Source organism: Morone saxatilis, unplaced genomic scaffold (genome assembly GCF_004916995.1).
Source record: "Morone saxatilis isolate NCDOM2014 unplaced genomic scaffold, NCSU_SB_2.0 Contig3, whole genome shotgun sequence".
Classification (NCBI taxonomy): Eukaryota; Metazoa; Chordata; class Actinopteri; family Moronidae; genus Morone; species Morone saxatilis.
This window is the reverse complement of record NW_023339873.1, coordinates 5,863,819-5,887,108: the sequence shown is the minus strand read 5'-3', so window position 1 is coordinate 5,887,108 and position 23,290 is coordinate 5,863,819. Positions and strand designations below refer to the sequence as shown.

Below are 23,290 nucleotides of genomic sequence, written 5' to 3'. Positions count from 1 at the left end.
ACACAAGAAAACCCGCTGATGTAGAAATGCTGTGGTGAACCACGTTGGTTTACCGAATGGGGAAGTGTTGCTGTTCAAGTGGTGTGAATTTTGTGTGAGACAACTTAAACAAAGTCACCCAGGTTGAGAGGATAACATGTTCAGTATTTGTTTCTGATATAATATCATAATAACTCCAATATGAACAACTCAATAGACTGGTAATGGTAAGATAAATGGATAATTTATATTGCTGGCAATATCTGGCACATTGATTCTAAGCCTGCAATTAACCTATATTTTCATTTTTGATTATTTTCCAGACTCAGTGTTTTATTTGAAATTGAAAACATACTTGACATACCAAAGATATTCAATCAGCTCTCATTGCTACAGCTTAATCAGTCAAATCCGATCGCTGTAATTAGAACTATTATTTTAATTTTGCGTTTGCCTCAGAGGAAAATATTTTTTTTTTCACATGCAAAGTCACAGTTGACTAGTGTGACACAGCTTCCTGTGCTGACACAATCCTAGAAGCATAAGTACAACTGAAGAAATACAGTCAAGAATGCAAACAGGTATTATACATGACAGACTCTATAGTTTGTACCTGTGGCTTACAAGATCATAGTAAAAGTTTTGACCATGAAGCGTGGAAGGAAGTACTAAGAGAAAATTCTACTTGCTCACGTCAGAGATTAAATCTTGTTTTGAAGAGTTTCCTGCTAGCCTAGAAAGTATCATTAACCAGTAACCTACATTGCATCAGAATCGGCTCAGACACCTGCACATTTACGTACACACAGAGAAAAATATAAAAACCGTACATGTAGCTTGTATTAACAGTTGAAGTGTTCCTACTTGATGTTAGCAATATGAATAGTGAACAGTGTTGCATATTAACGTTTTTGCTCTTTAGACCACTGCTCCGTTCTTATTTATTCACGACCAGGGGCCATGAAACAGATTTAATGACTCTTCCTCCTCCATTGTGGACCTGTGGAGACATGATACCCATTAATATTTCTGACAAATGTTGTACAGAACTTGCGGGGCCAGGAGCTAAAACTGGACGGAAAGGTCACGGGTGAATGTGAGTTCATTTGCCAACAGCCTTCCACTGGCGCCGGCTTAAAGTCTGAAAGTGTGTGTTTGCCTCCATCCTTCTGCAGAAGTGATGCCCACTGTTGAGCCTGTCCTGAAACAGTCTCCTGCAACCCCACCTTAGTTTGCTTAAGGCACTGAGGGATTGTTTGATCACAGCTTGGTTAATCCTGTTCAGACATATTATGCTGTGTCAGCTCAAAATGGTCTCAGATAGTGAACACAGCTGTTTGTCTTTGGAGCTTTTCTTTGGTATGATCACATTAAGAGCACGAGAAGCAGTGTACCTTTTTTGTCTGCCTAGAGATTCTCTCTATGATTAGATCTCATGCTGCTTCCTTCTTCTTTTTTGTGCTGGTGTGTGTGATTGGTTCACATACTGCTATCTGTCTGTGAAAGTGATTAAAGGCTGCTTGAAGGAGACAAGCTTTTCCTCATTCTGCTCCTCATTTTTGTGCTGTGCTGGGATACATTACAGTCCTGGTGGCTACGTGGCAGTGCTCCGCCGTGGCCACAGTCTCCCTGCCATACATGCAGTTATTTTGGCTCCTCTTTTAGTTCACGCACAGTTCAAATTGAGGCCCGGCATCCACTGTTGGCTGAATGGGTGGCCCGGCTGTTTTTGAATGAACAGTTTTAGCAGGCGAGGAGTTTCAGACCTGACCTTAACAGTCCAAAAGAGAGAGGTGAGAGTTAAGTTAATCACATGCCGTCATACTGGCTGACGCATGTAAATAAATAAGGCAGACCGTGCCCACTGGTTTTATTTATAACTCACTAGTTTAATTTGTTTCATGCTCTTGCCAAATGCCTTATGGTTGATATGAAAAACAACTCCAGTACATGATCAGTATGCACTTATTCTAACACACATTGTTGAGCAGATCAGATAATCTACATTATGTTTAAGAGGATTTTCCCCACATTTCTGCACGAACTGTCCTGTTTTCTTTGACTGAGCTGACTTTTAGCTTTGGCCGGGCGGGCGTGGAGTGCTACTGTCAGCATGAGAGCGGTTCAGCTGTCATCCAGCTCCAGTTCCTGGTCAACGAGGTTTGTTGTCATTTCCTCTTCCTTGTTTACTCTAAGTCTGTTCACTGTCTGTGCATCTGTCTGTCCATGTTCTTACTATCAGGTATCAGTAGTGCATATTCCATGTTTGTAGGCCACTTCTGTTCATTAATTGATTAAACAGTAATACTACTTTTTGTGACCCACATGCCCTCATTGTTGTGTGCTCATTATACAACTACATCAGACAGCCTGAGCCAAGCCACAAGGTGTTTTGTGCATTCTAATAACACCCTTGTTTCCACAGGGGGCGCTGGTGAGTGCCTTAGCTGATGACAGCATCCACCTGTGGAACCTGAGGCAAAAAATCCCAGCTATCCTGCATTCTCTCAAGTTCAACAGGGAGAGGTACAGTAACGTGTTCTTCTCTCTGTGTATCCGTTTGCACTGACACTGCACCTGTCACTGTGAGGTGTGAACAGAACTTGGGAACAGTCCTCACAGCTCGCCACATGCTTCTTGGTGTATAATTAGCAGTGTTGTTGCCATTAGGTCTCAAGGTAATTCATTAGTGTTCTCTTGTGTAAAAACCTTTCCTCTGTAACCAGACCGGCAAAGTCGTGAATTCAGTAGGTCAAAGTAAAATACCTGTGCCCTGTTGTCTCTGGGATTTTGATTGGCTGTAAATGTTTTTTACTCATCCATCCACCAACCATCATTTGTATGCCATTTTCTTTTCTGAAATCTAAAGAGTAAACATGTAAGCCCTCGCATAGTTATAGCGCCAGTAGTACCACATTAGTTTAGTAATAAATGGATCTGTGGTGTAGTGGTGGTTAAATAGTTGTTTTTTTTAGTTTGGTTTAGTTTAAAATTCAAAACTGTGGTTGGCATTTTTCTTTATATTAACAATTAATAAAATGTGCAAAGGTAGTGGTGTTTCTTGTAATGACAAACCCTCTTTACATTACATTATTACCCTATTCTGCTGTTCCCCTCAGCTCTACCGAGCCACTTCTAGCTCATTGTTTCCACAAATTCTGCCCCCTTATCAATCCCATTTCCAGATGCCGTAGGCAGCTGTTTCCAGCCAAAAACAGTGATATTATAATAATAATGTTGATTTATGCAATAAGTGCTTTACTAAAAGAAAACAATAAGAGAAAAGGTGGAAAAAGGAGAGTATATAGACTAAGAAAATACCAGTATAAACCTACTGTATGCTATCTGTCTGGTATCAAATGGCACACAAAGTAAGCCAATAGCTGACCCAGATATTTTTGTATGTGTTGGAAGAGAATAAAACAGCTAAAATTTTCCATAGCAACTTTGTGAGGTGATAATATGTCAGATGTTATGTGTTTCTTTCTTTGCCCCTATGTGGCCAACAAAATCAATTAATATCAACGAATGCAGCTTTAATTGGTTAAACAAATTTTTTTGTAATGTATGAAACAAGACAAGAACACATTTGTCATCCGAGCTTAGTCAAAACGTCACGTGAAATATCACCCGAGGTATCACATGCACGCGCTGTCTATTTGCCACTGTAAATATGGTGTCTGACTGAATGATTCTTCCTGCTAGTTAAGAAAAGACAGCAGTGTTTACTCTGCTATTCTTCCCCACTGATCTATATATAGCCTGCCTTCATTAGTATGACAAAGAGCAAGGCCTTTGTAATTAAATCTTAGTCACTCGCTACTCCTTCCAGTTGGAGCAGCATGATTAGGGACGAGGGTGACTCTGTGATGGGATTGAGTCATGAGATAATGAAATGCCTGGTTGTGATGGATCCTGATCTCCTCCCGCAGAATCACATACTGCCACCTGCCCTTCCAGAGCAAATGGCTTTACATCGGCACAGAAAGAGGAAACATCCACATTGTCAACGTGGAGTCCTTCACTCTCTCAGGCTACGTCATCATGTGGAACAAAGCCATCGAACTGTGAGTCTGTATTTCTCATTTACTTCCAGTCTATTTGCATATCTCCTTGGTGCAGTTGTGTGAGTTGACACTACACCAGGAAACTCTGAAATACAAAGGAATATGTCTTCAGTTAAAGTGTGTCCTGTAAGCTGAGAACACTGTAGCTTTGATCAGTGTGAGGGCGGTATGGAGGTGGTGATTGTGCCATGCCAGAACTTGCTGTTGAGACTTCTGGAGGTGTTCGCTGCCTGATTTAACGAAACATCTGTGATATGAAGTGCCCACTTCATAACCCCAGTAACTTATCCTGTGTCACCCACTCCCCCGTGTCAACACCCACTGTAAGGATCACAAGGAATTTCACATCACATCCTGTGCATAGGTGAATGCGGGGCTGCATTTCCTACAGGGTTCAGATATAACTTGCCAGGCGCCGCATGCAGATTAAAATTAGACTTTGGAGGATAAAATTAGTGTCACCCAATACACTGACTAGTTACTTTAACTGTCTTGGTTATAAAAGTATTGCAGTGTCTGATTCTGTGCATGAATAGGACTGAAAATTAATAGTGTGACAATTATTTTAAGGAAAAAGGAAACTTGTAGAAGTTGCACTTCTCTAGGTAATTCTTCTAGCACACCCACCAGTGAGCTTTAAAGAAGATAATTTCAGACAGTGACTGGCAGCTAAAATTGGAAGTAGAGTATAAAGCTGTGTGTGTGAGGCTGCTGGTGAAATCTGATAAATTGCTGTTTTAGATCTGGGAGTTGAAAGTGTCAGGACACCAAAGTATGCCATCAGCTACGATGAATGTCTCAGAAACAGACAGCGGAGATGGGGAATGGTTTTGGCTGTCTGACTGTGAAAATGATTAAAGAAAAGAGCTCTTGGCTGTAGTGTGAAATTTTAAAACATAATATTCAGTCATTTCTTTGTAGAGGAGTTGTCTGATCTCAGAGAGAGACGTCTTTTCATCACACTTTCTGCTTCATAGTTTGTTGTCTTTGCAAAGTTGTGAATTCACGTTCTAGGTCTCCTGCAGTGGACAGAAGCAGCATGTGGACTTCATGATCACATTTACTGTTGTAGCCCACTTAAACATAGCTTACACTCAATATTGTTTATGTAAAATGGTGTTTACCCTACTCTCTCAGTCGGTTAAACTCTGTGGGAGAAATTAATTTCTAATAATTACTTTTAAGACTGCGAAACATATTGTATACGTACATATATTATGGTGATTAAACCTAAAAACAGTTGTCTGTCATGTGATGGTGATTACTGACTGGAGTTCATATCCCAGTCCGTCCTTGCCTTTTATTCACTGCCGCATCTCTGACTGTATCGACTCATCAGCAGCAATGAGATCATTAGCTGCTGGAGCCAGACCACATTCAGAGGCAGCAACACTTTCTTTAGGCCAGACCTTCGCAAACTCCATGCCCCTTGCTCTGTTGCCACGGTGACGCTGTCTCCACACACTATAATCTCTCATAGACCCTCATGTGACCCTGCTCCCCCCCTCTCTCTCGCAACCAGAGATTCTGGCTTTTATTCTTTATTTTTTCTTTATTTCCTTTTTGGATGGCTTCCCTAATTGCCTCCCTGTCTTTGTCTCCCACTAAGAGCTATAGACAGTATGTTTTGGACAACATTTATCAAGTATACATCATCATCTACAGAGCACAAATATTCCTGAATTTACACACTCTTTCTGTGTCTTCTTGTTTCTCTTCTGTACCTAAAATTTAAACAGATCCACCAAGACACACCCAGGGCCTGTCGTGCACATCAGTGATAACCCCATGGATGAAGGAAAGGTAGGAAAGAACTGGTGGTTGACCACTACATAGCATGTGGAACAAAGATAAATGTATACACTAAAGCCTAAAACAATACTGTACCATATTTTTGTTATCTCCTGCTGTACTTTTCTTTTTGCTGCGAATAACTGCTGTAGCGCAGATGGCACAATGTCAATACAGCTTGTGCAGCTACAATTGAGAATGATAGCAGAACATTTCCAGCTAATTAAAATATCAATGGTTAACATCAGATTTTGGTGTCCAAATCAAAGACTCATTGTTTACAGAAACCTTTCACAGTGTTCCAGAGAAAAAATACTGGATATACTGATGGTTTTTTGAAGTAACAACAACATCAAGACAGTAGAATTTATTGCACCTGTTAAGTCTTCTCAGAGTCTTCACTGTATGGACGCCCTACTAGCTTATTTGACCATTTTAATGTCCGGACACCACTCTTTGAGTGCAACAGGTTAATGTTGCTTTTTTCCAACTTTATTTACTTGAACTTCTGCATTTGATATCACAAAATATTTATTAATCAATAATAGATTAAGAATGGGGACTATATCCTATCAGCTATCCAGTAAATAATAAGAGTGGTTTTACAGTGGTTTTAGATTCTTGTGTTGTTAAAGTATCAGGTAACAGTTTGACACCTCAAAGGAATGTATATTAAATGTATATTTGTTTGTTTGATTAATATAATTAATATTTGAATGTTTAATCTTTCAGTCAATAAAATCCCTTTTATTCTATAATTAGTACCAAATTACATAATTATTTTAGGAGAAAGTCCTAGGAAATGATTGAGAAATTAGGAGTATAATGAAGTGTTTCCATCCTTTGAACATCACAGAGTTATGTTAAAGTCGTATTACCGCCAGGCTGAGTTATGTTTGCAGAATGTGGTTTCACAGCAATCAGCTGAGCTCTGCTTTGCTTCTCTTGTTATTGCAGCTTCTGATTGGATTTGAGTGTGGGGTAGTGGTGTTGTGGGATTTGAAGTGCAAAAAAGCTGACTACCGCTACACTTACGATGAGGTAAGGCAATATTTATTTTCCATTCAGTCTACTAGTTAGTTCAGTTAGAGTTTTCTCACTGTTTTACAGTAACATGTTTGGCGCAATCTGTCACTTCCATCTCACGTGATTGAACAGTGGCTCTCAAATGTGTTCTTATAAAACCTGAAACAGCTGCTCATCGGGATCCGTTGAGACTTTATCTCAGGAGCTTCCATGCTGGGTGACTTTTGTTGTCGACTGAGTATTACATAATGAAACTATGTTTGTCACTCACGACTGGATTATATATCCAGTAAAGTAAAATAAAGCCACAATACAAAAGTTTGCTGATTTGAAATAATAGCGAGTCAGTCTGGTGATATTCTGTATTTCTCTGATTATCATCCCATGAATCAAATCTATGAAAAGGCCAAAACCAACAATGGACAGATCCTACAAACAAGCATTGCCTTTGTAGGCAAAGCCTGATATAGTTTATTCCTCTGTTCCATGGAGCTTAATTTTTGTCCAAAAAGTATTAAAACTCATGAGCCACACTGTTTCATTTAATGACATGTTCCTTTATTCTTTATTTTAAGCAGTACACTGTCCTGCTTGTTATAAACGTACTTGCTAGTCCACCAAATGTGTATAAATCTGCACCTGAAAATACCTGTTTGGCCTTTGCTAAAAACTACAGTGCCCAGCTGTTAGGGAATGATTCACCCAAAGACTTTAGTAGGAATGAATGTGCCACAGACAGTCTGGGGAAGGGAGAAAGTTTTAAGAGACTAATGTGCTGTTGGTTTTGTTCATGTCAATTGGATTTGTTGATGATAATAAAAACATAATCCAACTGTATCTTGTCAAATATGTTGCACACAGAGCTTCTACAAATCTTCTTATTTATTTTTACACATCTGTAAAATGTACTTTATTACACTGTAATGATGTGCTGCTGTGTGTCTTTCAGGCAATCCACTCAGTAGCCTGGCACCATGAGGGTAAACAGTTTGTCTGCAGCCACTCTGATGGCACCCTGACCACATGGAATGTAAGAGCTCCAGCCAAGCCCGCACAGATCATCACGCCACACGGTAGGAACTGTTGTATACACACAGATGTATTGTTTATATACACACACGCAGGCATATTGAACAGAAGCCAAGTTTTTAAGGCTTGAAAAGCGCAAATTGTAGCTCAAAGTCCCTCCAGTCTTAGAGGTGTGACTTGCACAAAAAACAACAGGGTGGTGGCAACATGTCCATGCGTGCACAGAAGCATTTGTAGACCATATGTGCTGTACCTCTGTAAATTAAATCAGTTTTTTGCCATTCGACCTCCACTAGGAAAGCAGCCTAAGGATGGAAAAAAGCCAGAACCATGCAAGCCTATCCTGAAGGTGGAATACAAAACAACAAGGGCTGGGTAAGTGTGATGGTAGCAGTTCCCACCCATCCTGTGTCTTAACCGACTCTGGTTTGAATCCATATCCTGTACTGAAAGTGGCCTTTCCTGTTATTCCATCACAACAGCATAGACCTAACAAGCCAGTCCTGTTACCGTACCCTACTGATGGAAAAAGGTGGAAAGCCCTCTAATTATTTCTATGTTCTCACAGGCTTCGTTACGTTGTGATCATTAGATGATGATGATTCTTTATCATGACAAATGATTTGTTGTTCCATTGAGGTCACATGTTAATTACGTTGTGATCACTAATCACTGTTAATGTAATTGTCATTATCTGAAGAGAACAAGCTTGTTATGTCAAGGTCACAAAGTAAAAAGACAAAAACTTTCCTATTAAAACATGACATAAAAAATTAACTATTTCACTGAAGCTGATCTAATTATCCCTTACATTTTTTTTTCTCAGGTATTAGAGGACAGGGATTAATATAGTTGTCATTATAATTAAAAAGTAGGCTCCTCCCACCATAGATGCTCTTGAAATGGGAGCAAAGTATCTCCAGAGAAAGTACAACAGTAAAATGTTGGTGTCTCTCTTCACCCATTTACCACTGGATGGATCTACAGCTATACAACAAGCTATAATGTACTGAATAAGCAATTCAAATGTTTGTGTGTGTGTGTGTGTGTGTTTTTCCTGGACTCAGGGACCCATTCATGGTCCTGTCTGGAGGTCTGTCTTACGATACAGTGGGGAGGAGAGCCTGTCTGACTGTAATGCATGGAAAGAGCACTGCTGTCCTGGAGATGGACTACCCCATTGTAGATTTCCTAACACTGTGTGAAACTCCATATCCAAATGGTGAGCTGCAACACTCTACTTTGGACAGGTTTTGTTCATTTGTCTCAGAATCTCTTTTAGCTCAATTAAATCATGTAATTATATTATTAATTTTGTGCTAATTTGTTGTTTTTTTTTTTTTTTTGGGGTTCCAGACTTTCAGGAGCCTTATGCTGTGGTGGTCCTTCTCGAGAAGGATTTAGTTGTAATAGACCTCGGACAGATTGGGTAATTATTCTGCTTTCTAAATATAGAGTGTTGTTGGTATGCATCGAAGAATATGAGTGTTGTAGATCAAGAACATTATCTTAATAGACAGTATATATTATAGATACTGCTAATTATTTAAACACGTTGATTATTTCAATCAGAAATGTGCAGTTCAAACCTTCCAGGCTTGAATGAGTGAACAGAAGAAAAAATACACAAAGTCATGATCTATCTTTGCAGTTGTCATAATGAATTTATAACCTGTAATAGGTATATTACGTTTATAGGACACGCAAGCTGTCACAGTCAGTTATGTTTGTTTTTGACCTACGCTTATTCTTTAAAGGTCCCATGAAAAATAAAATGTCTAACTTTGATTAATTACCAAAGGGATTTGATTTGCAGTGAAGCATTATGGTTTTTTTTCCTATTACATTACTATTTTATGGCAATTATATGGTAAAAAAAAATACATTTAAATTTTAAATCCTGGCCTTTTCCTCATCGAAATTTTTATTGCCGTTGCATCTTGCAATGTCACTGGGTATATTTAAAAATCTGACCCATTTAATTTGATTAATTAAATGAAACCCAGACAACATAAAAGATGAAGATGCAGTCCTGGATTTTGTTATTGCTCCCAATAATGCTTCCAGATTCCTCCCAACTCACTGCAGATGTTTTAAACCTCACAGTATCACTAGCAGCAGTAACACAGGTTGAAGTGTGCTGTAAATTTGGGTGTTAGAGTGCAGTGGCTGCGTGAAGTCACGACTCCAGACGTTTTTTTGTTGTAACATTAAGTATGTCAGTCAGAGTATTGAAAGGCATTCATTGGCAGCAAGCAAGTTGTCATTTGCATCTCAAGTTGATAGACAAGTGCAGATATTATGAAGGTTGTGATTAGTTTTCAAATATAACCTGTGGCACATTGTCTTGACAGGTACCCAATATTTGAGAATCCATATCCTCTGACTATCCATGAGTCACCAGTGACCTGCTGTGAGTACTTTGCTGACTGCCCTGCTGAACTTATTCCTGCACTTTACTCTGTCGGCAGTCGGCAAAAGAGACAAGGTTACAGCAAGAAGGTAAATTACTGCCCCAGTGTAATGTATGTTTAAAGTGAATTGGACATTGGAAGTGATCTTTTGAAACACACTGTATATATTCTATTATACTGGTAACACAACTGAAAGAAATCTGCTAAATTTAACATATTTTTTATCCTTTTCACAGGAATGGCCTATTAGTGGAGGAAACTGGGGCCAAGGCACTCAGAGTTACCCAGAGATCATAATCACTGGGTTAGTGACAAATTATTAATGATTGAATGAATCAATGTATTTTCATTCACTGACTTTCATTCACATACAAATGATGCATTGTCACAGTGAACAAATTGTCTCATATTCTACTATTGTTTTCTTTATTTCTCCCCATAATAGACATGCTGATGGGTCGATCAAATTTTGGGATGCTTCTGCTTGTGAGTAGTTTTATTTGTTTCATTCAGTTTATTTGTTGGGGTCTATGTATCCTTTGTGGATTTAGGTTTTTGCCATATTTAGATAAGAGCTTATTTCCATCAGAAATCATATTGCTGGTTACAGTTAAAAACATAATTATAATAAACACGGTTATGATACACTTGACAATAATGTTTGCATAGATAAAAGATTTAAAAGCCAGTGCAATATCCAGAGGATTACTCATCAGCTCAGATATAGTATGAAAATAAAACATTGTATTCCAGTCCTGATTTTCCTTTATTGCAAGGTGACAAATTCATGCTGTGGAGAATTATTAAATTGTGTAACATTTTGAATACACGACCCAATTATACTATATTGCACTGAAAATATTGATACATGTTGGATTTTCACTTTGCAGATATAATTTATGCATTCATATTTTGGCAGCAATTGAGAAGAGAGTTTCTATTTTGCCTTGAATTTCCTAAGTTGTATTTTATATTTTTAATCATTTTTAATGTTTGTTTCTTTAACTTTAGCATTGATTTTCTCTTAAATATAAATTGCTAGCATTAATTTTACAGACTTTTGACAATATTTATAAAGTTTTACTATTGCAATGGCCATAGTAAGCTTTGAAACAGTTTGCTATGGTTTAAAAGCATTTGTATACACAACAGTGTCATCTGCATAAGTAGATATGCCCACAACGTGACACTGAGAAAGTGCTACTTAATACTGCCTGGAGCTACTCAATACAATTGACTGGAACATACAACATCATATGCTGTTCTGTCCGGTCACCTGAGTACATTAACTGATGGCAGAATATCACTACATCTTTCTAACTTATTTTTTGCTCTTAAAGTAATGCTGCAAGTGCTGTACAAGCTAAAGACTGCCAAGGTGTTTGAGAGGGCTCGCAGTAAGGAGGAGAAGCCAAGTACAGAAATAGTAGAAGAGGACCCGTTTGCCATCCAGACCTTGTCCTGGTGTCCCGAGAGCAGGATGCTCTGTGTGGCTGGGGTGTCTGCCCACGTTATCGTCTATAGGTTCAGCAAACAAGAAATCACCACTGAAACTGTGCAGGTGGGTAAACGATAATTGTCCATGTCAGTGTGTTGTCAGAAACAACAAGCCTTTTTTTTTTTTAACACATAATATCTTGTATGTAGCTTTTGGAGGTGCGGATGCAGTGTGAGTTTAGCAATGGCGACTCCCCTGACCCAGGAGGGGAGCAGACCCCCACCCTGCCCACCCCGGGAGCTTCCTCCAGCCCTCAGGACAGCGAGCCTCCTACTCAACCCTCAACAGGCAGCAACTCCTGTGATGGACCCCGGGACAATATACCATGCCTGAAGTATGGACAATTACACGTTTTCTGTTTATTTTTAAAAAAAGGGTGAATTGTGCTCACATATTTAGGTCATTGTGAAGCAGGTTGTCACTGAACAGACCATAAACTGATGCCAAAAAATTTATTTTTTAAAGTAAGTGATGTAGTGATCTATTCATTCCTTCCAGTCAGCTGCTCAATCCTTCACAACATTTCCACATCAGTACACCAGGGCAAAATAATCCTCTTTATAAAGATATTAAAAATGATGAGAATGTTTTGACAGTAAAAGGGTGGAAGGGGGAATAACGATAATAAAAAATATGAGTATATTGTCAGTGTGGCTTACCCAAAGGGTGATTATTCATTCCAGTGTGCGTTGTAGCCTGCTGTCTCATCCTGCTGTGTGTTTGATGCAGGGTGCGGAGCTCCCCGCTGAAGCAGTCTCCGGGCTACCAGGTGGAGCTGGTGATCCAGCTGGTGTGGGTGAGCGGGGAGCCACCCCAGCCAATCAGCAGCCTGGCTATCAACTCCTCCTACGGCCTGTAAGTCTATACGGCTAGCATGTACACTTGATATTCTGACATGAGAGCACATCACTTTATGCCCACACGTGTCTCGAGAGTGGTGGTTATCCCTGTCCAGTGGCTGTATTTGTGCTAAATGTGAGCGCGTCAAGAAACTTTAATTGCATCCTGTCAGACAGAAGGCAGGAACCGTTATTTAGTGCAACTGTAAATAAAAGCCTGCCCATATCACAGCGAGAATTTGAGAGCAAAAAATAGCATCTGAATCCTAATTCAGCTGTGTCTCTCATCCCTTCTGTGTTTCAGTGTGGTGTTTGGAAACAGTAACGGTCTGGCTGTGGTGGACTACCTCCAGAAAACTTTGCTCCTCAACATGGGCACATCAGAGCTGTACAGCCCATCTGAGCCCTACCAGAGGCAGCCTCGCTCCCCACGCAAACAGCGGCAGCCCTCTGGAGGTGAGCTGCACCGCCAACATTGTTGACTGTTGGTCACTCCCCCCCCCCATAGCTACGTATCAGCCCTGACTAATATTATTAACCCTGAAATAAATTGTTTATATTTCTTACTTAACTCATATTTGTTATATTAGCAATCCTAACCATCAGCTGAGAGGCTCTGGTTGTTTAGAGGTGGGTTAGGCAGGGCTGACACTTGGCAGCAGCCGTGACTTCGCACCATGAGCACTGCCCCCTGCAGTAGCTGCTGTCCCTCAACAGGGGGCATCGCTGACAGATCCTCCATCTGTTCAGTTGGACAGACCAAAGACAGTGGAGCATGTGTGTTCATGATCTGTGCAGTCAGAGTGGATGCTTTATCAGTGATGCTGTAGCATTTCCTTTTGATTCTTTGCTGTGATAAAACAACACGTAGTTCATAGTTGTTTGTTTTTAGTCTTTCTGTTTCTGTCTTTTACAGTGTTTTTGTCTGCCTTATCATTCTGTCAGCCACTGGTTGTATTCCTTCTTTTCAGTCTCAGCGGTCTGGTGCTAGATTCAAGACTCTTCAATTTGGGTCCTCTGCCATGAAAAGCAATTTTTAATTTATGCGATCTGATCTATATATTACCAGCAGCAAGCCTCTGAGACTCTTATCTTTCTTTTCTTTTGCAGTTATGATGTTCATTCATTTTTCTGTTTCACTGTTTTTACTGTCGGTATCTCTCTTTGTGATTTGGTAAAGACATTCCAACTGTGACGTCTTGCATGTCCAGACTTTCTAACTTGTATACTGAGTCTATGAAAAAACTACGCTCATCTCACCTCAGTAAGTCATGTTGTGTCAGAATTTCTTCCCCCCCTACAGTATATTTCCTATCCTTTAAGCCTTCCCCTACTCTCATGAAGGTACACTCCGTGATTTTGATATAGCAGCCCCAAAGCCCCAAAGCTCACTATTGACTTTTTAAAAGTGAGTTGGGAGAACATTTTGAGACCTGAGGGCACTTTGACAAAATCAGGTAGTGTATCTTTAAACCCTGCCACCTATTTTATTAGACGAGCAATGTTGACACCTTGAGTCAACAGATTTGTACTAGATTTGTGAAGTGAATTTGTGAAGTGAATTGTATGGGTAGCTGTCCCTGCCTTTGTTTAAATAAGTGACCCTTTATTGTTTTCACCACATGTACTGTTGTAATTGGCAAAGTTTTAGTAAGACTTGCTGAGAGTAGTCCAAGAGTATGATTAATTCTGCCATGTTTAATTACAACCTTTGTGGCTCCCACAGCTGCCTGTGATACCAACGATGGGTCCAACACCTCAGAGGACCGCTGCAAATCACCTACTTCAGGTAAGCCTTCATACAAAAAAAAAACCCCAGATCCTTTTATGATTTTAAAATACGTCTTTTTCAAACGCCGCCATTTGTCATGTAGGATCTACCTCCCCTTGCAATTCAGATGATGAACGAAAACAGAAGTTCATACAGAAGGGTACTGTATTGTTAAAAGCTACACGTCCCCTTAAATTTAAGCATTTCAAAATGGCTGCAGTTACCTGATTTGTCTTTTTGAACCCTTATTTCTAGTGAAGTTCAAAAGCAGACGCTTTTCCAAGACGGTTGCCAATGACTTTGGTACTGTATCATCCAGATGTATTCTTTCTGATTACTCTCTTTCTCTCTGAATGACAGCGTTCTAACCACACTGTGCCTCAATCCTACGTCAATCTGTGCGTCTTGTGCCAATGAAAGAAAGAAGTGCATTCAAGAAATGTATTTTTACTAATCATGGTTTTGGGGGGTACATAGTTGATTTATGAAATTAATCAGGAGTCTTTATCAAATGCATGACAGGACATCTTTCGAATTTCATGCCTCAGATTTTCTATGCAGATTGTTGTCAAAATGCTGTTGGCTGTTGCTTCACAACACTGGATTGAAAATATTCCAAATTGGCAAATGTTACTTTCTCACTAATTCATAAGCATAGAAAATCTGCTTCATGCCTTATTCTTTACATACTAATGTCTAACCGTGTCACTTAAATGTTTAAGTGAATTATTTCTCTTTGATTGTAGACACTTGCTGTGTGTTTCTGATTCCAGGGTTTCAGCTCAGTGTTAACTATTTAGCTAGCCACTGATTTTTCCTCCTCATCCTACTCTCTTTGCATAACTGTGTTCACTGAATTGCAATTGTCTTGTTTATTGTCTTTCCCTTTTGCTTTGTTTGACATTACAGGCCCTTTGGTTGTCTGTCTGTGATGCTTCTCAGCATCATTTGTATTCTAAGGGTTTCTCTAAGGGTGGTTATTGACTGCAACAGGACACTTTTGGGGTTTTAGATTTTAGATTTGGCACCGTTTCTGGTAGCAAGCAACAAAGTGAAAAGCACCAACTAAAGTAAATTGAAATGTTTTTGGAATATTCCTTTTATGAAGCAGTGAGTCTTGCTGCATACAGGAAGAGTTGTCCCATTTCTAGCATAATGTACCGTATGTACTTTATGTATGTCCTCAACGGTTGTCCTTCAGTATCACCACTCTTAAGAATGACTCGAAATCAAAATTGTGTTCAATGATTGCACACTGATTTACACAGTAAAACAATGCCAAAGATTTCTGAAATGATAATTACAGAATCTTATTTTGTAAATTAATTTAACAAATGATCTTTGATATTTCAAAAACGTTTCCATTTTTAGCAATCATTCCTTCCTCATAAAATAGGAGTATTTGTTTCTGTTACAGCCAAGATGTCACGGAAAATTAGCTCATCTAGCGAGCAAAAGCCAGACCTGGGTAAGCCACAACTACTGATTTTAGCTTCTAAAAACCTTTACATTTTCTTACAGGTTTTTCTTCTGTCATTTGAACCTTCTGCTGCTTTGTGTTCACAGCTGTGAAATACTTCTGTGAGAGTACTGCTTATTGTCTAATAGCATGTTGCAATGTGAGACTGTTGTATTTGGATGTTTTACTGTAAGTTGAGACGAACTTTCTGTTTGTGATCAGAGAAGAGGTTCGAACGATTGCGCTCTCTCACATGTAAGAAGCGCTTTTGTAGTGTGAAGGAAGGCAAGGTGGAAGCCAGGATGCACCAGAAGGGGCCCGTCTGTAGAACTAAGTCAGCCCCTAACTCCTGTGAGTGGACCAGCCATGGTCTGACTTGGGCTGAAGTGTGATAACTGGTACTAACCCCCAATGCAGCTGGGGCTTCTATTCTGAATGGGTTGACACATGACACTAATCTTCTCACAATGATTGTTTAATTCCTTCTAAGGATGCTCCCCTGACTTGACTGCACTCAGTGTTAAAAATCTTGCTTTTCTTGTTTACAGTTTTTCCTTGTGAAGAACACACATGATGGGCGGTGTTGTTTAGCCTTCCCCTCTGTGTCACAGATCTTTTTGTGTTTCTGTTGTGATCCCTCATTAGCTTTTTAAAGAGTTTAAAAGCTTGTGTTTCAGCTGCCGTCAGCACAGTAATGAGGCATGAATAATTCTTGCTTCTTAAATACCAGTTATTCCTTGGGAGTCCCTGTAGTACTACAAGCATATCTTATGCAATTTTTTTCACATTGAGAATGTTGTTGTTAAATTTCATTGCAAAAAAAGTACATTGTGGGAACCATTTAAAGAAAATGTATCCCTAGATATTAACTGCAACAGCTTCTCAATGTCAAAAAGCTGTGGTCCACTAAACACATGGTTGCTTTAACATGTTAAATGAGTTTTGACTGAGTGGATTTTATGCCAATAACATCTCAAATCATCCTGTTTGTCCTCAATACATTTCTTAACCCTTTCATTTCACACAAACCATTCCTCATTCTGTCATTTTTGTGCTCACTCCTGTCCCACTGTCCAGATGCCAAGGATAATTCATTCATCCGCTCACGTAGTTCAAGTGTAAGCAGCATAGACAGAGAATCTCGAGAGGCCATCTCCTCCTTTCACTTTTGTGAGAGTTTCCCCAGGAAGATTGACAGCCTGGTCAGCCCCTGTCTGCTGGTGGGAACCACCCAGGGCACTGTGATGATGGTGGCCCTCAGCCTGCCACCCGGTGGGGACCAGAGGCTGCAGCAACCGGTCGGCATCTCCTCCTGCGGTAAGAAGCTGAACTGAATTTGATGTAATTCACCAGATGGGGAGATCTGCATGTGACTGGGGGAGACAGAAAAGTACATTAACTCACCAGTGACCCTGATTGACAAGCAGTCGGAATTAAAACATCAGTACTAGGACCTATCTCCTATACCAGTCTACAACAAAGCCACCACTTCAACCCCTTTTAAAGTCACACGTTCCTAACAGACATAGAAAGTGAGCTATGGGCAGCAGGGATTGCATGGCCAAGATATTAAACAGTATAATGTAGGTTAGGTAGTAACTATGCTTTGTCCTTAAACTTCAGAATGACTCTTTCTGACTTTCATAGTTGAAATGTCTTGGTGGTTTCTTGCGCTGTGAAGCGTAGTTAAAATTTATGAAGGAAGTGGTGGCGGAGACGGACAGAGGGAAATTGTGGTCACTTAAAATATGTGTGTAAGGAGTTTTGTTTCCAGAAAGATCAGATTTCAGTCCCAGAAATCTCTGCATCTAGTGGAGTTATTATTGAGTCACTCACTGACTATTTAAGTTACTTTTTAAGCAGAATTTAAAAGCGCAGTACAATATTAGTGAGTGCCACATGGTCACATGAAGGTCACATGGAGTCCACATGGGTACACGCTGTGGCTAATTCAGTGATGTTGCATTTCAATTAAAACAATATTTGCCACAAAGCAGCTCTTTATAATGTATATATATTTCTCTCTAGTAAAAGAGAGAGCACAGGACAGAGTTAGTGAAGGTGGGTTTTATTTCCCATCACAGTTATTATGCAATTGTTCCAGATGAAAAAATCCCAGTCAGTCTGCTGTCCTCTTGGTTGACTTTGAGGAATGTAGCGCTAAGTAAAAGTTAGCTTGATATTTTGTGGTCATTTAATGGCCGTCTCTAACCCCAATGAAAACAATACCTCTGTAATACTCATTCTCCAGGAACTCTGGTCAGTCTTAAAGGAGGCATTTTGACTATGGCCCTGTTGGACGCTACTGGAACTCTGCTGCCCCCTGCCTACGAGTCATGGTATGACCCAAATGCCTCAGACGAGGACAAGGAGAAGAACCGGAGGCGCAGACCGGCCTCCCCTCCCTCGTCACAAGAGGGTCAAGATTCCCAGTTCGCCGTGCTGTGTTCAGAGAAACAGGCCAAGGTTGTGGCCATGCCCTCCCAAACTCGCATCTACAAACACAACATCACAGAGACCTCCTTCGTGCTAAGGGCTGATGTTGTGCAGATGGCCGGAGCTAACTGTATTGCCTGTTTCTGTGCTAACGGGCACATCATGACTTTGAGGTACTGTCTCTGTTTGTATACTATTTGTATCTACTGATGAAATCACAATAATTACATTTGTATTCCACAATTCTTAAAGTTACCATGTGGTGTGAAATAGTGTCTCATCTTTGTGTTACCACAGTTTACCCAGTCTAAGGCCTCTGCTGGATGTGAACTACCTGCCGCTGACAGATATGCGCATAGCCAGAACGTTCTGCTTCTCTAACCTGGGTCAGGCCCTGTACCTCACCTCTGCCACTGAGATCCAGAGGATCACCTATAGCCAGGAGACCTGTGATAATCTGCAGGTCAGATACTCTTAATTTAGTGGATGAGTTATGAAAAATTTGAATTCATGTTTTAATTATTGGATCCAATAATTATAAGTGTGCAAAAAATACTTTCCATGTAGGCTGGGAGGACCAAACTTAAGTAGAGTATGTGGGTGTAGAGAACTTTTTGTACTTTCAGCACCGTGGACTGTAATGGCATTTTAACATAATGCACCATGCTCATAATGAATCTTTGGGCTTCCTGACACGACACCAATTATCCCTACACCAAGCATCCTGTGTGGGCAGGTAGAAATCTGGGATCTTTGTCTATTCAGATATAACATCAACACAAGCCACCGAGGTCACTAGTATTACATATGCATTTTTATGTACCGTATATATATTTTCATATACAAACATTTTTGTTTTTTTCATGAATGTGAAGATGCATAATTGTACACATGACATGGCATGGTGTAAAACGGTGTGATGCTTTATAGGTCAGAGGGAGTATAGATTTAAATAGACATGTGCTGATGTTTCTGTCATCCTCAGGAGATGCTCAGTGAGTTATTTACCCCTGTGGAGACACCAGAGGCTCCTAACAGAGGATTCTTCAAGGGTCTTTTTGGGGGAGGAGCTCAGTCTCTGGACAGGGAAGACCTCTGTGAGTACAGACTGGCCGTGTATCAAGTCACCTTAAAATTTTCCATATTTTCTTACATTTACATAATATATATATATATATATAATGTATCATTATGTTGACTTTTAATGTTACTGGCTGATCAAAAAGCTACCAGCCAGAGGTGTTTTGGGAATGCATCATTGTTGGAATTTAACACATTAAATTGATTTCTCCTTTTGTCTTCTGTAGTTGGCGAAACAGCTTCTGGTAAGGCCTCCCGTAGCCTGGCCCAGCACATCCCAGGCCCAGGGGGCATGGAGGGCATGAAGGGTGCAGCTTCTGGGGTTGTGGGAGACCTGGCCCGGGCCCGGATAGCTCTGGACGAGAGAGGACAGAAACTGGGAGAGCTGGATGAAAGAACGGCAGCCATGATGGCCAGCGCAGATTCCTTTTCCAAACATGCTCACGATGTACGCACTTGCCATTTCTTTGAGCATCTAAAACATTGTTTTCACGTTAACTATATGTATTTCTGACTCTCATTTTCCGTCTTTTCTCTCTTCAGATGATGCTGAAGTACAAAGATAAGAAGTGGTACCAGCTCTGATGGCAGCGTGTGGAGCATCGGACTCTGTTATCACGCAAACACCAGTGTCTCTTAGGAGCTGCAGGTCCCTCTTCTTCTCTATTTCTCTCCACGGGGGGTTCTGCTCAACAGACTCATGCTTTTATTCTCAGCACAATATCATACACTCTGCATTACCTCAGTCACCGGAGGACTGCCGCGGAGTAGACACTGGCCAACCCAACGTAATGAGAATGGAAAGAAATGGAAGAAGAGAAGCCCTTAGGAATCTCTCTTTCCATTTCACTGGAGAGCGATGATGTTCATTTAACATCAGTCTGCAGAACAGGAGAGAGGGGACCATTCATATCCATCAGTCATGCACTCATATATATCTCATATATATATCTACACACCCTGCTGTTTTGTTCTGGAAGAGAAAAGACAATTCTGCAAAACATGTACTTGTGGTGGCCTGATTGCAATTGTTCTCTTTTCCTTTCTCTACCCTTTATGGTGTCTGCCAAACACAGTGGACACAAATGAGGAGAAAAGTCTGATGACCCCTGGTCCTTCAAGTCTAATCAAGTCGATGAAGATTTCTATAGGAATGATTGAATCGATGAAGGACTCTTGTATGTTTGTTTTTCTGGTCTAAATTATTTGTTAGAGTTTGACCTCTGTCCTTTTGTTAGTCTGTTTTGTTTTGTCTGAAAGGGCCTTTCAAGCACTTACAACCGTAGAGAATAGACAGGGAGATGATGAATATATTGCCTCTCACCGAATAAGGGCTGGTAGTACGCTAGTTCATCACCGACCATTCCTTTTACAGCATTTCCAAGTTGTTTTAGGTGAGAAAGAGAAATGGCGTGTTTTCTGGGACTCACTTTGGTTTTATTTTAAATTTAGATTATTTATTGGAAATAGTATAATGGATAGGAAGTTAAAGTTTGAATGATGGGCATTCATTTTAATTTTTTTCCTTTGTCAATCAAATGCGTTAAAAAGTGCTGAAAATGTTTACCCCCCCCCCGATGAAGAGTTTACATTGATCAGAAAAATTAAGAGTTGATACACTGGAAAACCCCTAAAGTTCTCCTATTGTTCTAGCTTTCAAAGGGGCTGTAGCTAAGTCACGTATGAGAAGGATAATGTTTTTAAGGGCAAGACAAAGATTGTCCTCAATATGATTAGCATAAATGTATATTTTGGTTACAGTTTTGTTTTTTGTGATAAAGATTGTATCTATACATGATTATTCAGATTTCTTTCTTTTTTTTAGCATTCTGTCATAGCTGAAGTTGATTTCCGTCTCGTTTCTCAATGTGTAGGGAAAAAAGCATGTGTCTCTTACAGCACAATGGAAATGGTAATGCTGTCTTTGTATTCATAGCTGCCAGTAGAAATGACCAAGCACCACAGAGTGTTCCACACAGTGCCACTGGTCATCTCTCTCTGAACCATTCACTTCTCTTCTGCCTTTGCCTCATGATGCATATATGCTAACCTCTACCTATGTGTATGTCTGTGTGTTTGTGAACATACATATATTCAGGAATATGTGTATGGGCGCCAATATTTATAATACTACATAGATACAGTGTATTACAATAGGTCTTTTTGAGGTTTTTGTTTTTGCTTGACAGTGTTTTTCAATGTGATTAACTAGAATTCTATTGTAATTAGATTTCTTTTTCACGAGGTGCAAGGATATGCTGCTATTTGTGTCAATGTAGGAGCATTACCTGTTGGTCTTTTATTTTGAAAAAGAGAGACAAGACTTTGTCAGTCCAGATTGCTGCCAAATGTTTATGTAAATAACGGGACAGCTGGACACAAATCTGACAGTGCAGGTTCAGGCATCGTGACATACTGTACGCTTGCGGCTATGTTCTTTTCCGACACCAAAGAGTTGCTTAATTTCACAGAGTTGTCTTGATTTTTCCCAAAATGGTAAGAGTCAGTCTGAATACCTTGGACAGAACTCTTAAGTCAAGAAGTCTACTGTGTATAGGGGGGGTAGTAGATTGGCTTTAGCTTCTTCTTATGGGCATACCACCCTCTATACCCAAACTGCTGTACATGTGTTCAGAGGACAGGCAAAGTGAATTTGAAGAGTTTCATTCCAAAATGAGATATCCACCAAAGAAAATCATGGGAAAAAAACGACTCATGGAAAATGGTTGCAGGCATGAAGTAAAAACTGTTAGAAGTTATGATCCATTTTCTTAGATTTTGAAGTATTAAATCGTGTATGCTTAGGAGATGTTGAGCAATCAATTACACCAAAAATGTTTTATCCAAGATGGATATACAGCATTTTGGAATAAAACCCTTCATTTTTTTAAGCTGGCTGAATTTAATCTTCTCTACTGTATACTACTGAGATAAACCCATTTCAAAGAGCAGATATGTGGGTTTTGCACTATTTTTTGTACTTAAAATAATTTTGTTAGTATGATTTCTAGTGTGTTCATTTTTCTTGTCCCATTTTCTTATTTTTGAAAGGACCAAAACATGACAGAACCTATGCTTATCTATGTCATTTGCCAATTATGCTGATTGCTTCACTCTCAGATTTGTTTTCAATGTCAGGTTAATGATACTATGATATATTTATATATTTGAAAACAAATATATATATATATATACTTTTAATTTCAACAATCTATTAAAAAATAATACCTTTAATGTAATTTTTGGGATAGAATAATTCACATTAATGTCCAAAACAATGGTTGTGCATAATTACCCATCATCCAGACACGACAAACATTTTCTGGTTAAATATTGAACATGCTCATCACAGATTCAAGCTTTGCTACTGCAGGAGAATCGTCTCCTCTTGGTGGGCCGCTGAGTCTTTCTACAAAGTGTGGCCTCGACTTTAAAGTGCTTCAGTTTGCAACATATATGTCCTAAATGGTCTCTTATTGCACATTGAAGGATGCATGATATTAAGTGTTTACAAACTTGAAACAACCATGTATTATCCCTCTTAGAGATTGTCTCGTCTGGCATTTGTATTTACCACCTAGTTGAACAAAACTCAAGTTCTCATCGCACATGAGAAAGCGCGTCCCATTTTAATTTGATCATGCCAATTGTATAAGTGTGAGAGAATATATTTATTTTATTGGTACATCTGTTTATGTTACTGTTTTGCTTCATGAAAGCTCTTGCTTTCCCTGTGCTGTAGAAATGCATAGAAAGCGAAAGCTAGGGCACCGTGCAGGAGAGCTTAAGGGTTTCTCAGTCGCCATACTTCCACCCATCCATCTGTCTGTCTTCTGGGATTAATATCTGTGGAGTTGCAGTATTTTCTCATAGAAGGCAATTTTTGTACAGTTTTATTAAA

General features: G+C 39.7%; 1 protein-coding gene across 7 annotated transcripts; it reads left to right on the top strand.

Annotated features, from left to right (window-relative positions):
• Window positions 1-2,057: 2,057 nt before the first annotated feature.
• stxbp5b (syntaxin binding protein 5b (tomosyn)) lies at window positions 2,058-22,975 on the top strand (the record flags this gene model as incomplete). 7 transcript variants are annotated; one of them, XM_035673445.1, is given in 27 exon segments in its annotated part: window positions 2,058-2,139; window positions 2,405-2,505; window positions 3,912-4,046; window positions 5,786-5,849; window positions 6,795-6,878; window positions 7,813-7,936; window positions 8,189-8,267; window positions 8,960-9,114; window positions 9,249-9,321; window positions 10,247-10,394; window positions 10,543-10,610; window positions 10,752-10,792; window positions 11,647-11,867; window positions 11,954-12,138; window positions 12,534-12,659; window positions 12,948-13,099; window positions 14,370-14,432; window positions 14,518-14,574; window positions 14,670-14,717; window positions 15,832-15,882; window positions 16,096-16,224; window positions 16,951-17,190; window positions 18,125-18,482; window positions 18,607-18,772; window positions 19,295-19,406; window positions 19,617-19,837; window positions 19,933-22,975. In XM_035673445.1, coding segments are annotated over 27 exon segments (3,325 nt in total), but the record flags the coding sequence as incomplete, so codon positions are not given.
• Between the last annotated feature and the right edge of the window lie 315 nt (window positions 22,976-23,290).